Source organism: Epinephelus lanceolatus, chromosome 17 (assembly GCF_041903045.1).
Source record: "Epinephelus lanceolatus isolate andai-2023 chromosome 17, ASM4190304v1, whole genome shotgun sequence".
Lineage (NCBI taxonomy): Eukaryota > Metazoa > Chordata > Actinopteri > Perciformes > Serranidae > Epinephelus > Epinephelus lanceolatus.
Window position 1 is genome coordinate 18,096,429 of NC_135750.1, and position 14,920 is coordinate 18,111,348.

The 14,920-nt window shown below is 41.8% G+C and overlaps 1 protein-coding gene across 2 annotated transcripts in view; it reads right to left on the bottom strand.

Moving 5' to 3' along the window:
• Positions 1-10,327: 10,327 nt before the first annotated feature.
• The window catches only part of LOC117248377 (SH3 and PX domain-containing protein 2A), a 64,191-nt gene continuing 59,598 nt past the window's right edge, over positions 10,328-14,920 (bottom strand). For both annotated transcript variants that reach the window (XM_033613429.2, XM_033613428.2), the window contains 3 exons: positions 14,826-14,875; positions 13,513-13,632; positions 10,328-13,335 (listed from right to left, as the gene is read on the bottom strand). In XM_033613429.2, coding sequence (XP_033469320.2) covers positions 11,413-13,335; positions 13,513-13,632; positions 14,826-14,875 — 2,093 coding nt within the window. In that variant the 3' untranslated portion in view covers positions 10,328-11,412. The remainder of the gene's footprint in view (positions 13,336-13,512; positions 13,633-14,825; positions 14,876-14,920) is intronic.

Sequence of the window (14,920 nt, forward strand, 5' to 3'; positions counted from 1 at the left end):
CTATAAAATAACAATGTATCAAATGACCATGTAAAAAGTGAGACAAAAGTGTGAAAAAGGTCATTGGTACTGATGAATCTGCCGAGAATGATCACCCGAAACGGCAGACAGACACTAGCTGGGCAACGTAGTGGAGCGTTTGGTTGGTCTTTGTGGTATTTGTCACGCCCCTCCTTCACTGTGATTGGATGGCTGAATAACCTGTAGTTGAATGTCTTTCAACTCCTGGCTATCAGAAGAAAAAAAACAACACCAAACATGCAATGCTCAGCACGAAAAAGATGCTCAGCGTGTTGTCGTCACGTCGCCGGCGTAGCGTCAATATGCAGCAATCCTATTGCAAAGAATTAAAGAAATATACTGGCCTCAAAATAAATTAATAAATCCTTGGTGGACACGGCCCCTTGGGCAGCTAAAGAGCCAGATATTTCCCTCAGGAGTTGGTGGAGAACAAAAACAGAGTTTAAATTTGAAGCTAAATTCAGCAGCCAGCTAACTTAAAGTAGCATAAAGACTGGAGACAGTTAGCCTGGCTATTGTCCAGGTAACAAAATCCACCTACCAGCACCAAAAGCTCACAACACCCTGGAGTCTCCACTGGTGTTTGCCAAAAAAATAGTCTGTCCAAGTCTAACACATAACCCCCCTTAAAACAGCGACTTTTTTAAACATGCAATGTGTAATTTTGTGACCATGATGACTTTATAAAACAGATACAACACACAGTGTATATTCCATGCAGTGTTTGGCAGGTGGATGCATTCAATTAATGAATTCTGAATTATGAGTTATGGCTGGTCAAAGTAATTGATTCATGACTTTAGGATGGCCTGAGGGAATATTTTTATACAACTCCTCACCAGAAAGCAAATGAGCCTATTTCCCAAGATGTCAAACATTTTCTTAAATGCCATATACTGAATCGTGCTATTTAAAGGGACTAAATGTGTAGTTGGTGAAATGATGTTTGTCCTATTTGTGCATATTTAAATTCTATCTTGAGGCGTGAACACACTTCTGACAGCCTGTTTTTCAAATGTGACCAAATATTTGCAGTCCAACCAAAACAAAACCAGCAAGTAAGTGAAGGCAGACATTGTGCATTTTGGACAAGAGAATCAGCTCATAACTCGGGTTTCCTGGACTTGGGATTTCTATCAGTCATTTAAAAACATTCTTAAGGTGTTTTGATTATGTTAAGTTTGTTAAATAAAGTTTAAGTCTGAATCACTGGCTTTATTTCTTATTTATGACATTTTAAAAAGGTACATTTTGAGCCCATGCAGCTGTTCTTTCTGTGCAAGAGAAAGCCTGTCCCCACTTTGACTCAAATTGCAATAAAAAGTTAAAACTGACCATTTCCATTTCACAGCTACAGTCCTTATTATGTTTTATGCACAGCAGGAAACAAGTCAATCTGGCACAAAAGATGGGGAATGAGAGAGCATTAGTGCTATTACCTATTCCCAAAGCGCGCATTATACAAACGGTTGATACAACATATTGTAGTGCAAGAAAATTCAAATTAGGGAACAGTTAGAGAACAAAAAAGGCAGCCATCTTTCAGACGCCGTACACAATCCCTCGCCACAGTCAGTAGTATACTTGACTAACACCCCTCCATATACTATATGAATAACAAAGGCAAGGGCTTTTAGTAAACAGCTATAACTCACAGAGAAACTGTTTAGAGTCGTGGTATGTAGACCTGGCCAGAGTGAACATCATCTGTTATTTACTACCCTGCGGGCCTGGCTCTAATGCAGCACTGTTTTATGCTGCACTCCAATAGGCACAAATACAGCCCATGACGTCCGGACATGAAACAGGCAGCAGAGGCTGCCGTTCATGGCCAAGTGTTCTCAGAGGTGAGAGGGAAATACACAGCCAGGATCTGTGACAGTGACACGAATACAGTATATCTCACTGGTGTCTGTGTACACACAGACTTTCCACTCAGACCTCTCAGTGAACCTGGCTGACGGCCTTCTGAAGGCTTAAGGGCTTGGCAGACTTGTTTGAGCTGTGTTGTGGTATCTCTTCGAGACAGTTGTTTGGTCAAACACACACGCCGTCTATTAAGGTATCAAATTTGTATTCCAAAAAAGCACAACGCTATCGATTTTGAATTTCAACTAGACATCAGACAGTTGGAGTTTGAGTTTGTTCCTCTGTTGTAGTTAAGGCTTTAAGCTCTCTGTGTTCAGCGTGATGTAAAATCCTTTCCTCAGTGAGATTTGCAGCGTCCAGGGACACACTGTGAGGAGAAGTGCAATTATATTTAAAAAGTACAACTTTGTTCATAGTGCAAAATATCAGTTGAGAAGTCTCACCCCTGCGTTATCTAATTACTGTGCTGATGAAGACAGAGGTGAAGGTTATTGTGATGCTGTGCTCAGTCTGCAGTGAGAGGCTGAGTGCTGCTGCCCTCCAGAGGCCAGAAACAGCTACAGCACCTTCAGCAGAGCACAGAGGAAACCTTCAAAGACAAAACTACCAGCTATGACGGATGAAATCAGAAAAGTGTTCAGTGAATGTGATAGCATAGACATAGATTTCGCCAAGAAAACAGGGGACACGTCCATCTCAATATTTAGAACATTTGCATTCATCCCCCACATCATAACAAAGTAGCAGAGGGCTTTTGTTTTGGCAAAATTTAAAAAATGTACAACCTGAGCTGAGCACAAACTGGTAAAATATTCACCAGAATGCAGGAAATTAGGCGTCTAATGCTGAAAATTTCCTGGCACAGCACTCCTACACCACCTGTTCCATACATGTTCCCACCAATGTTGAAACAAAACTTAAGCCCTTGTTGGATAGGATGCACCTTTAAACCGCCCACTCAACATCCAATCCATTTCTATATTTTATAAATGCTAATGACATAGACTATGAGTTGAAATAATACACAAAAACCTTTAGACTTAGAAACAGGCTATATTTTTCTACTTTGTATATTCAAACTTTTTGCCTGTTCCCTAATAGCATACACTACATCGATTTGCAGAGGTGTGGACTCAAGTCACATGACTTAGACTCGAGTCACAAATTTGATTACTTTAGACTCAACTTGACAAAATGAAAAAAGACTTGAAATTCAACTTGGACTTTAACACCAATGACTCACTTCAACTTGAGCCCTTTGACTTGAAAGTAGTTAAAGGCTCTCTAAGTCTTCCTAAGCTTGAAAAGTTTTTGTCACATACAGCAATCTCCTCACGATCCGCTAGCTACATGTCCTCTGAATATGCTATGAAAAAGTCCAGTCTCTGTAGGCAGCCCAGGCTCTGCAAATGGCAACATTTGGGTCCAGGCTGCACCAACCAGCCAGCGTGACACCAGCGAAAGCAAGCGCGCACACGTGACTGCAGTGCCCAGAGAGGCAGTTAGAGCTACAGGCTACAATGAGGCTAAAAGGCAAGCGAGCTCCGTTGTGTTTGATAACATTGTTGAACGTAAACAGAAGTGAAGTGTTTTTGTTGCCATTTGCAGAGCCTGGGCTGCCTACAGAGACTGGAATTTTTCACAGCATATTCAGAGGACATGTAGCTAGCGGATCATGAGGAGAGGTTTGCTGTATGTGACAAAAACTTTTCAAGCTTAGGAAGACTTAGAGATTCTTTAATACCTTCCCCCAAAACAGATTAAAAATTATGTTATTCGAAAAGTGTGCCACGATAATGATGATGATGATTAATTCATTTCCTTTATTTCCTCATTATTTTCTCATTTCCTCAACTAACCTTAATACGATTCAATTCCAGAAAGTTGATATTTAATTTCCCAGATGATCCACTTTGTTTGGACCAATCCGGCAGTCCCCAGTCGAGTCGCAGGAGAGAACCCTGAACAACTAACGTTATGTTACTGAGTGCCAGCTGGAAAAAATGACACCAAAAATAATTTCATTCATGTTCAAAAAATACTTGGTGGTCAACAAAAAATGAATTACAGTATGCAAAATGTGCAGGTTGAAAATTACAAATGGAGGTAAAACTTCCAACTTCATTAGGCATTTGAAGCTGCACAAAGAACAGCTGAGTTTTCAACAAACTTGTTTTGACAAACAAATACAAATCATTCATGACTTCTGCAAATTTAATTTCATTTGACTTGTTTAGAAGTCAAAACTCAAAGTTTAGGACTTGAGACTTGACTTGGGCTTGAGTGCAAAGACTTACGACTTACAGGGTTCCCACATATTTCCATGGACAAAACTTTTTTCAAGACTTTTCAAGGACCCATAAAGGTTTTTTTTCTTGCCCCACTTGCCCAGCGTTCACACACACAATTTCAGCTAGCTGGCAAACAGGAAGGAAGAGACGTACTCAGGGAGAAAATGACGAAACGTACGCGATGGTAAACAAAAGGTCAAACACCAGTGCATATTAGAGCTATGTTACATTTACAGCTACAGAAACTTAATGTGCTGTTGATCTTACATTACGTGGACGGCTATCTATGAAATCCAATGACTTTTCCAGGTTTTCCATGACCATGGGAACCCTGATCTTGCAAAACGATGACTCAGTCCACCTCTGTCAATTGGACAGAGGACTCACAGTCTACATACTACTGTCGCTTTTTTCCCCAGAGTTTTAAATCACATCTAATGTTGTGGCTGACAGCTACCATTTCTAAGGTCAAGAGTGAAATTCAACATTCAGTATGCATTACATTCTTAGTTTTAGTTGTCACCATAAAATACAGCAACCTGTGACACAATGACTGACACACCGCCTTCCCATCTCAGGTTATGAGCCTCTTGGGATTTCTTTATCTCACCTGCATCATCTTATATTTCCTTTTTCTTCCATATCTAACTCCTGTGATTTATCATTTGCAATAAACACATACTCCACACATGAGTACCGGCAGCCAAGCAAATACAGACACACAGCCAGCAGACAAACATGGTATAAAGATGATCAACGGGCACCCATAACTTAGTTCCAAGCCAGTGAGTGTGGTATGAGATCCCAATGGAGGAAACAGCCAGCGGGATGGACATATTTCACATTAAATTCCTGTAGGGTGTAAATCTTATTATATTTCAAGCACCAAATCCAATATATCAGCAATATGCAGCGTCTGATGCTGAAACTGCATCAGAGTTTTGATTTGGTGTTTCTCTGATTATAGCTGAAGGTGACAATATTGTAGCCTACAATTCCGCAATGGATACTTAAGCCTCTGCTTTGTCAGTTGATGCTATATTAAGCAGCCTAGTGACCACAGAATGAAAGCTGTCTACACCACAGTCACACATGCAGGTTCCTCTGAAGCAGAGGAGGCCAATCAAAGTGAACTGCGCCGCTATCTGGCTCATTGCTATGTATAAGAACTGAAAGGGGTGTCAGGCAACCAAGTGTGATGTAATTTATTTGCATAACAGCATCCAGCTGGTCAAACACTTGAGCTGTATTGCATATGCACAGATGTGAGTTTACACTGGATATAAACACATTCAATATTGAGACCATCTACTTCCTCCTATGCAGAAAGCTTTTAATGCAACACAACCGAGAGGCTTAACATCAGCGGTGATTATGGCCTGTGATAAGTTTTCATTATAGTGTTTATTATACGCCACATTAATTTGCAATTAATTCAGCAGATGATTAGTACTCCCTTCTCACATGACTTTCATAAACAGTAGTGCCACACAAAACTCCACATGTGGAGCATTAAAGTCCAATTAAAAACCCTTTTATTTGACTGCAACAGCATAAACGTGTGCTCTGTAAATCACTTGTCCTGTGTTCACCTTTGAGACATTAATCAGGAACCAAGAGGAACACACTCAGGCCTGTATATTTAGATTTCATGATTGCTACGCAAGAGCTACAAACTGAACAGCAACCAACATTAACTTCCCTGCTAAATTCTCCTTCATAACTTACAAACACTGACACACACTCACAGGTAAAAGTGCACTGCTTGCATCAGTCTGCAGGCCATATTATTAGCACATTAGCTGCTCAGCTGAAGCACATTAAACAGCATGTAAACTAACTTGCATAAGTCACTTGGGTCCATTTAGATGCTGGTGTGGTTCTTACTCTTCAATATAACTAGCAGCATGCTGTCTGCCCAGGATATGTAAATACATATATGTAGACCACAGAGCAAATTTGTTCACTTTGTTGTTGACTTTGCTGTTAATCAAACAAATACACGCACCTCTAGAGTTGTCAAAGCTGACATTATGTTTGACTACACTTGGGGATAACTAAATGTGATTCAAATTGGGCATAAAACATACATTCACCGGTCACTTCATTAGGTACACCTTGCTAGTACCAGGTTGGACCCCTTTTGCCTTCAGAAGTGCTTTAATTCCTGGTGTCATAGATTCAACAAGGTGCTGGAAACATTCCTTAGAGACTTTGGTCCATATTGACATAATAGCATCACACAGTTGCTGCAGGTTTGTCGGCTGCACATCTATGATGCGAATCTCCCGTTCCACCACATCCCAAAGGTGCTCTATTGGATTGAGATCTGGTGACTGCGGAGGCCATTGGAGTACAGTGAACTTTGTCATCAGAAGATAGGTACACTGTGGTCATAAAGGGATGGACACGGTCAGTGTGACAACCCCTTCCTCTTTGGTGGTTGTTCCTGTGGAGTCTTTTTCTTCTGCTCCCCTGCAGGATGCGGGCCGGCGTGCAGAGGTGTGGCTGGAGGATGAGCCACACCTGAATCCAGTTTCCTGATTAAGCCACTGGGTCTATATAGAGGGCTGGATGTGTCAGTTACAGTCTCTCTCTGCCCCTGGCTAACAGGGTTGTTTTGTTATGTTAGTTTGATTTCTTTCCCCCCCACACTCACCTACACCACATATTCATTCCACCCAAGCATTCGCTACATCACTGATAATACTGATTTACACTTTTCACCTTATTTTTCAGTGATGTTTAAAAGAATTACTTGCGTGGTTCATGACAGTCAGCAACAATACTCAGGTAGGCTGTGGTGTTTAAACCATGCTCAGTTGGTACTAAGGGGCCCAAAGTGTGCCAAGAAAATATCCTCCACACCATTACACCACCACCAGCCTGAACCGTTGATACAAGGCAGGATGGATCCATGCTTTCATGTTGGTTGCACCAAATTCTGACCCTACCATCTGAATGTGGCAGCAGAAATCCAGACTCATCAGACCAGGCAATGTTTTTCCAATCTTCTATTGTCCAGTTTTGGTGAGCCTGTGTGAACTGTAGCCTCAGTTTCCTGTTGTCAGCTGACAAGAGTGGCACCTGGTGTGGTCTTCTGCTGCTGTAGCCCATCTGCTTCAAGGTTGGACGTGTTGTTGGTTCAGAGATGGTCTTCTGCAGACCTTGGTTGTAACCAGTAGTTATTTGAGTTACTGTTGCCTTTCTATCATCTTGAACCAGTCTGGCCATTCTCCTCTGATCTCTGGCATCAACAAGGCATTTTCACCCAGAGAACTGCTGCTCACTGGATATTTTCTCTTCTTCAGACCATCCTCTGTAAACCCTAGAGATGGTTGTGTGTGAAAATCCCAGTAGATCAGCAGTTTCTGAAAAATACAACCATGCCACGTTCAAAGTCACTTAATTTACCTTTCTTCCTCATTTTAATGCTCAGTTTGAACTTCAGCAGGTTGTCTTGACCATGGCTACATGCCTAAATGCATTGAGTTGCTGCCATGTGATTGGCTGATTAGCTACTTAGTGAACGAGTAGTTGAACAGGTGAACCTAATAAAGTGGCCGGGGAGTGTACATAACAATATACTCTCTGCCTTTTGTGTGTGTGTTTTTATCTGATTCACAATCAGTTTTGGATTTTATCAAATAATACAAATATAGACAAAATAAATGACAACACTAACAGATCTACAAAAACAATACACATTATTTTTAGGGGTATTTTTGCCTTTTATGTCCAAACAGGTTTCCTACAACTTGTTGAACATCAAATTCAATAACTTTTCAAGGACTTTTCAGGCCCAATTCCCCAAACTTTAAGGACCCAACGCAGCATAGTTTGAAACACCAATCAAGGTTAATTAATGGTATAACACTGAGAAATTTTATAATGAGAACTAGCCAGCTTTACAGATGTTCACCGACAACAATTAAGAAGAGGCAGATACTTAGATGTGCTAACACTTTTCAACTGTGCTTTGGTAGATGGTGGCAGACATTATTAAAAGAACTTCAGTTTCTATTTCTGCACACAATAAATTCAAGCACTGCAATGACCTATGTCTTTTCATATCTGTTTCAAAAAAGCTGATGATTTTTTTTCTCTAAAATTCACAAACCTTTAAAGATTTCAAGGACCTTTGGGAACCCTGCTGAAAGCAGAGAGAGGTGACAGAAATTAAAGAGGGAGGACAAGCGATAATTAGGTTCCCAGCCTGCAACTGAACTGGGGACATTGTGATTATGTTGTGATTACATAGTGAGCAAATGCTGTACATATACACTCCCCATTTTATTAGGTACATCTGTTCAACTGCTTGTTAACGCAAATAGCTAACCAATCATATGGCAGCAACTCAACGCATTTCGGCACATAGACATGGTCAAGACAACCTGCTGAAGTTCAAACCGAGCATCAGAATGAGGAAAAAAGGTGATTTAAGTGACTTTGAACGTGTCATGGTTGTATATTTCAGAAACTGCTGATCTACTGGGATTTTCACACACAACCATCTCTAGGGTTTACAGAGGATGGTCTGAAAAAGAGAAAATATCCAGTGAGCAGCAGTTCTCTGGGTGAAAATGCCTTGTTGATGCCAGAGGTCAGAGGAGAATGGCCAGACTGGTTCAAGATGATAGAAAGGCAACAGTAACTCGAATAACCACTGGTTACAACCAAAGTCCGCAGAAGACCATCTCTGAACCAACAACTAGAGATGTACCGAAACCACTTTTTCCTTCCCTATACCGATTCCAATCCCTGAACCTTAGGTATCTGCCGATACTGAGTACTGATCCGATACCAGCGCGTAAAATAAAAATGGATGGGATATGAATTGTTGCATGTCTCAACTCCTAAAACTCTATGTGAAATATTAAGAAATAAATACATAATAGTAGAATGAATGCCATAAAACTTTTTTTTTATTATTATTATCCAGTGTTGACACAGATCAAGACACAGGTTAAAGTACAGCCACACAATTTGCTTTTAAAACTCTGCTCCGTTTCCGATTCGTTTGCCTCTAGCGTGCGTATGCGTAATGACGTGAGGCATTACGTGGTATCGGATTGGTCACAGGCTGTACTCGCCGATACCCAATACTGCATTTTAGGCAGTATTTCCAATACTGGTATCAGTATCGGTACAACTCTACCAACAACACGTCCAACCTTGAAGCAGATGGGCTACAGCAGCAGAAGACCACACCAGGTGCCACTCCTGTCAGCTAACAACAGGAAACTGAGGCTGCAGTTCACACAGGCTCACCAAAACAGAAGACTTGAAAAACGTCTGCCTTGTATCAACAGTTCAGGCTGGTGGTGGTGGTGTAATGGTGTGGGGGATATTTTCTTGGCACGCTTTGGGCCCTTAGTACCAACTGAGCATGGTTTAAACACCACAGCCTACCTGAGTATTGTTGCTGACCGTGTCCATCCCTTTATGACCACAGTGTACCCATCTTCTGATGGCTACTTCCAGCAGGATAACGCTCCATGTCACAAAGCTCATCTCAAACTGGTTTCTTGAACATGACAATGAGTTCACTGTACTCCAATGGCCTCCACAGTCACCAGATCTCAATCCAATAGAGCACCTTTGGGATGTGGTGGAACAGGAGATTCTCATCATGGATGTGCAGCTGACAAATGTGCAGCAACTGTGTGATGCTATCATGTCAATATGGACCAAAGTCTCTACAGGAATGTTTCCAGCACCTTACTGAATCTATGCCACGAACAATTAAGGCAGTTCTGAAGGCAAAAGGGGTCCAACCTGGTACTAGCAAGGTGTACCTAATAAAGTGGCCTCTACATATGTAAGCTTTAATGTGATACATAACAGTAACGGATCATTAGTTACTAATAGTGGTACACATGTCTAAAACCTAAACATTACTACCAGTAATTCAACTGTATGAAAAAACTATTGTATCCCTTTCACATTATCATTATTGTTAGATAACATCCGGCTTACAGTCCACACATAACAACATATTTGGAGCGGGTGGTGCCGATGAAGGGGTACTTGAGTTTGTCTGACAGCGCTGTGGGAGTAGTCTACATCAAAGAAACAATGTACACTCCTAGTGTGTGGGTAAACAGTGGCTATGAGTGATGACAGTGTGAAAAAACAAGTACTAATGATTGTTCAAAAGTGCATTTATTTATTTCATTCTTTTGGCACTTCAGTTATCATCACTGATCACACAATTAACATAAAACAAAAGTGAGCATCCCAGTACAACTGCAGCTGAAGAGTTATGTCAAATTTACTGCCCAGCAGAAATTCAAAATGTTATCATTATTAATAGAGCAGTGCTTAGAAATGTTGAAGCGGTTGTGATATTGTTTTTTTATCAGTAAATTTCTTAGAATAAAAATAAAATAAGTAATAATATGATTTTTAAGTAATGAATAAATATATATTTTTCACTGACGTTAGGGAGGTTTTAATTTTGGAAAATTAGCCTCTGAAATGAAAACAAAAAACTTTTAAGGGGGAAAAAAAAATCTGGATTTGTTTTTATATTTAAGTGTAAGAAATACTGTGATAATCAGAGATGCTCACAAATTGTTTCATTAGGACAATATTACACAATTAAATGGATAAAATACTTCACATAAAGGTGACATACAGTATAAAGAGATATTAAAAAAAACATGCAAACAGACAGCACCAAGGTGAGACTAACACAAAGCAGCTTTGGCAACGACTGAGATTTTCTTTACGGTAAGGAGGAGAAAAAGGTTTAACTTTAACAGCTCAAGGCATCGTCAGTATAATGAATCATTTCAAACATGCAGTAAGCTTTAAAATGCTTTAAAAAGTTTGTTTTTTTCTTAAAAAATTACATTATAAACTTACAGAGAGAGTCAGAGTGGACACAAAATGATCTTAGTTCAAGTTAAAGGTAACCACTGAAGAAAATCATTAAATCATTCTTCCGCGCTCTGGTGTTCTCGTTGGCTGCGTCTCTAAGTCCCAATATATTGCTCCTAATGCAACGTCTCAGGCACTGTATCATGAAGACTCATTTTACCAGATGTCTCGTTTCATTTCAAAGTCACAATTTGATCTGGCTGCTCGTTTTGGCAAAGGTACCGGGTAAGATTTCAATCCTTACTTAACGTCTTAAGGTTAGCCTTTTTTTTTTCTTCACAAAATAAATCTGTTTGAGTAGTCTTTACACGCATGTTCAGAGTTCTGCCAGCTCCACACATGAGTGCTAGTGCTTTTTCTCGAGGTAATTTGAGGGAACCCATCCTTTCCTTGGTCTGCCATTGTCCAGAACCTTGCAGTACCACCATCCATTGGGGTTTCTGTCCAGGACCTCCAGACTCGTCCCCTCGGGGAATCCCATGGTCTCCTCGTCACCGTGGTAATCTGCTATGGAGACGTACACCTCTCTGAGGTTGTTGTGGATGATGTGGGGCTTGGGTTTCACTGTGGATACAGGGAGGGCATTCTTTTGAGAGCTGAGGCCAAGAGATTCAGAGCTGCCAGTACCGGATCTGTTCCTGTTGGGCAGTGCTATGTTGTTGGGTGGCACGTTGCGTGGCACAGTGCCGAAGGAGGCGTTGCGTCGCACTGTGGGGCTGGCACGAGGGTGGTCCGTGGAGTTGAGGGACTCGTTTCTCCTGAGAGAGCCAACAGGGCTGGGGCCGTCCCTGATCGGAGCTGATATGAAGACAGACTGAGGTCTGACAACCTGCTGCTGTTTGGTGCTATTCTGTTTCCGTGAGCCGAACAAGCCGATGGGTTTGGAGAGGCCACCTGGAGGCTTGGAGGGGATGGGTGGGGTGATTTTCTTTAGGTTTTGGTTGATGTTGTTCAAAGCCTGCACCCTTTGTTCATTCTTCTCAAGGCTGTTGGACTTGCTGAGGCTTCCAGGTTTAGTCGGGGTGCCGTCAGATTCAGACCCAGCCATGTCATCTTGTTGCCGGACAGGCTCCAGAAAGTAAGTCGGAGCCCAACCCTCTGTGTCTCCCCAGCGGATATACCACCAGCCGCTCTCCTGCTTCTCCAACACCTCCACCTCCACTCCAGCAGGGAAGCTGAGCTCTGACTCTTGGACTTTCTCGTAGGGATCTGTGGTGCGATACAAGTTACAGCCTTCCAGGTCCGAGTCTCCCCTGCTGCCTTTAGAATAGATGGAAGAGAGATCGGATGTGCTCTGAGAGGAGAAGGAGTCCTCTGAGGAGATGACTGAAGCTGTCTCAGAGTCCTCACCTTTAACTTTGGTGCCATTCTTCAGCTGCCCTGTTGGCCGCAGCTGTCTTCTCAAGGTGCTGATGTCCATCTTCTCTGCACTCGATGCCTTGGCTAGTTGTGGTTTAGGCCTCACCACTGGCTTTGGTTTAGAGGAGGACTTGTTGGAAGATGATGCTTTGCCATCCTCTTGGTCTTTCTTAGTTCTGGACAGATCTGGGGTGGACTCAGTGGAGGCAGATTTAGGACTGGATGCCTCCTCAGCTTTGGTTGAAAATGGGCTCCCATTCAAGTCGATCTTGAGCTTGTTACCTGCAGGTCTCCACCCACCTGATGTCGGGTTTGCAGTCTTGCCAGTTTCTGACAAGACACTTGTCTTGGAGGAATTTGAGTCCCTGCTGCACTGTTGCTCTGGCGTCTCCCTGAGGGGCCGGAATCCGTCATTCTCATAGATACACTCTTCCTCCCCTTCCGCCTCCCCCTCTGCCTCATGGCCATCTTCAAATGAGATCTTGAAGGAGGCGCTGTGGAGCGATGAAGCCGGAGAAGGCTTGGAGGACAGGTGGGATCCCTTCTCGGAGGAAGTGTCCTCAGTTTTTACATCCACCAAGGAACCTTCTCCCCTCAGAAACTCAAACTCAGACTCCATGTCCAGATCGCCAATGGCAGGGACGTCATATTCTGGCTCTTCATACACTGGCCTTCCAGGAGACACAGGGGACTCTGGAGCTTCAGAGCCAGGGCTGCTGGGAGGTGCTGTCTCCACTGAGTCTTGTTTTTTGACAGGCGGAGCTGGGGGTGGAACTTTTGGGCGGCACAGAGTGCTTGTTCTACGATTCAGGTTGGGCTTTTTACGTTTGTCAATGTAGGAGCAGGGAGCCCAGCCCTCCTTCTCTCCTATCTGGACGTACCACCAACCACCAGAGTTCTTCTCAATGACCTAAAATACATATTAAAAAAAGAGTTTAGTCTTTATATGACAGCATTTTTAAACATTTCAATTCAGAGTTTCTCTAGGACAAGACAGTTGTTATGGAGCTATGATGAATAAATTGATACAGCAAGATATCTACTGTATGTCTTGTGACTGTAGTTTATCTTGAAAAGGAGTGCTTACCTCTGCTTTCTGTCCTCCGTTGAAGGTGATCCCATCAGATATACAGGACTGGAAATCTGCGATGGTGTAATACTCTGCTTCAACTGTAGGGGCCTCTGGTGGGGAGGGCAGCTGAAATCCCTGAACACAAAAGAAATTGGCACTGTTAGATGTACCATCAGTGTTAGAAGGTAAGTCAAGGGTACTCAAGTACTATACTTACAACCAGTTTTGAGGTACTTGTGCTTTACTTGAGTATTTACATTTCATGCTATTTTAAATTTGAGAAGGGAAATATTGTACTTTTTACTCCTAAATTTGTCTGACGGCAGTTATTACTTTAAAATGAAGATGTTACATTAACAAGCATATGATACATTTCCCAGCCCTCTTGGCTTGTGGCCCCCTACAAAACAAAAAACAACAGTATCTGATTAGGGCCCCTTGTCATATTTCAGAAGTCTAGAGTTATGAGCTGTTGGTATTTCCACAACAACAGATTTCACAGTTAAACCTCTCAGATGGTTTCAGTTAAATAATTATTTTAGTAACATTTTATGGCAGAACTTTGTTTTTTCTTTTTTTCTACCCCATTAATCTTCTCGAGACCTCTCAGATTCAACTTGTGAGACATGGGATGGGGCCTGACCGCCAGTGTGGGAACCTCTACACTAACATGCCTAACTTTATAAAGTAGTAAAAACTAACTCTATTTTGACCATCTGCTGCAGTAAAAACATGCTTACACACTGATGCCTTAGAAACAATCTAATAATGTCATGTATAAATGTCACGGGAGCTGTTTTTCAGCAAAAACTGTTCTTTGACCTTTGATACTTTGAGGATATTTTTCTGATAACACTTCTAATTAAGTGGGATTCTCAATACAGAACTTGTAAAGAAAAGTTTTTACACTAATGGATAAGTGCTTTTATTTAAAGGTCCAGTGTGTGGGATTTGGTGGCATCTAGTGGTGAGGTTGTAGAATTAAAACTTCTCCTGTGTGCCGAGTGTTAAGTGCCCGACACAAAAACGAAAATGGCCCTATGTAGAGCCAGTGTTTGATTTGTGTGTTCTAGCTACTGTAGAAACAAAATGGCAGACTCCGTGGAAGAGGACCCGGTCCATATGTAGATATAAACGGCCCCTAAATCCTACACACTGGACTTTTAAGTAAATAATCTGGATACGTCTTCCACTACTGTTTATTGCTTGTTGCTAATAGTTTGTACAAAGAAAACACCACAGATATCAAACTCCTGTGCAAGGCCATTCATCAGAGAGATGAATGACTAGAAGGACGAATGGATGGCTAAAATATCAAACACACTTACCAAGGTTGCATCTCTTCGAGGAGGAGGTTTTTGCCTGAGAACTGGGGAACCTGTAAAATAATACACAGAGGAAAAAAACATTTCAGAAGAGACAT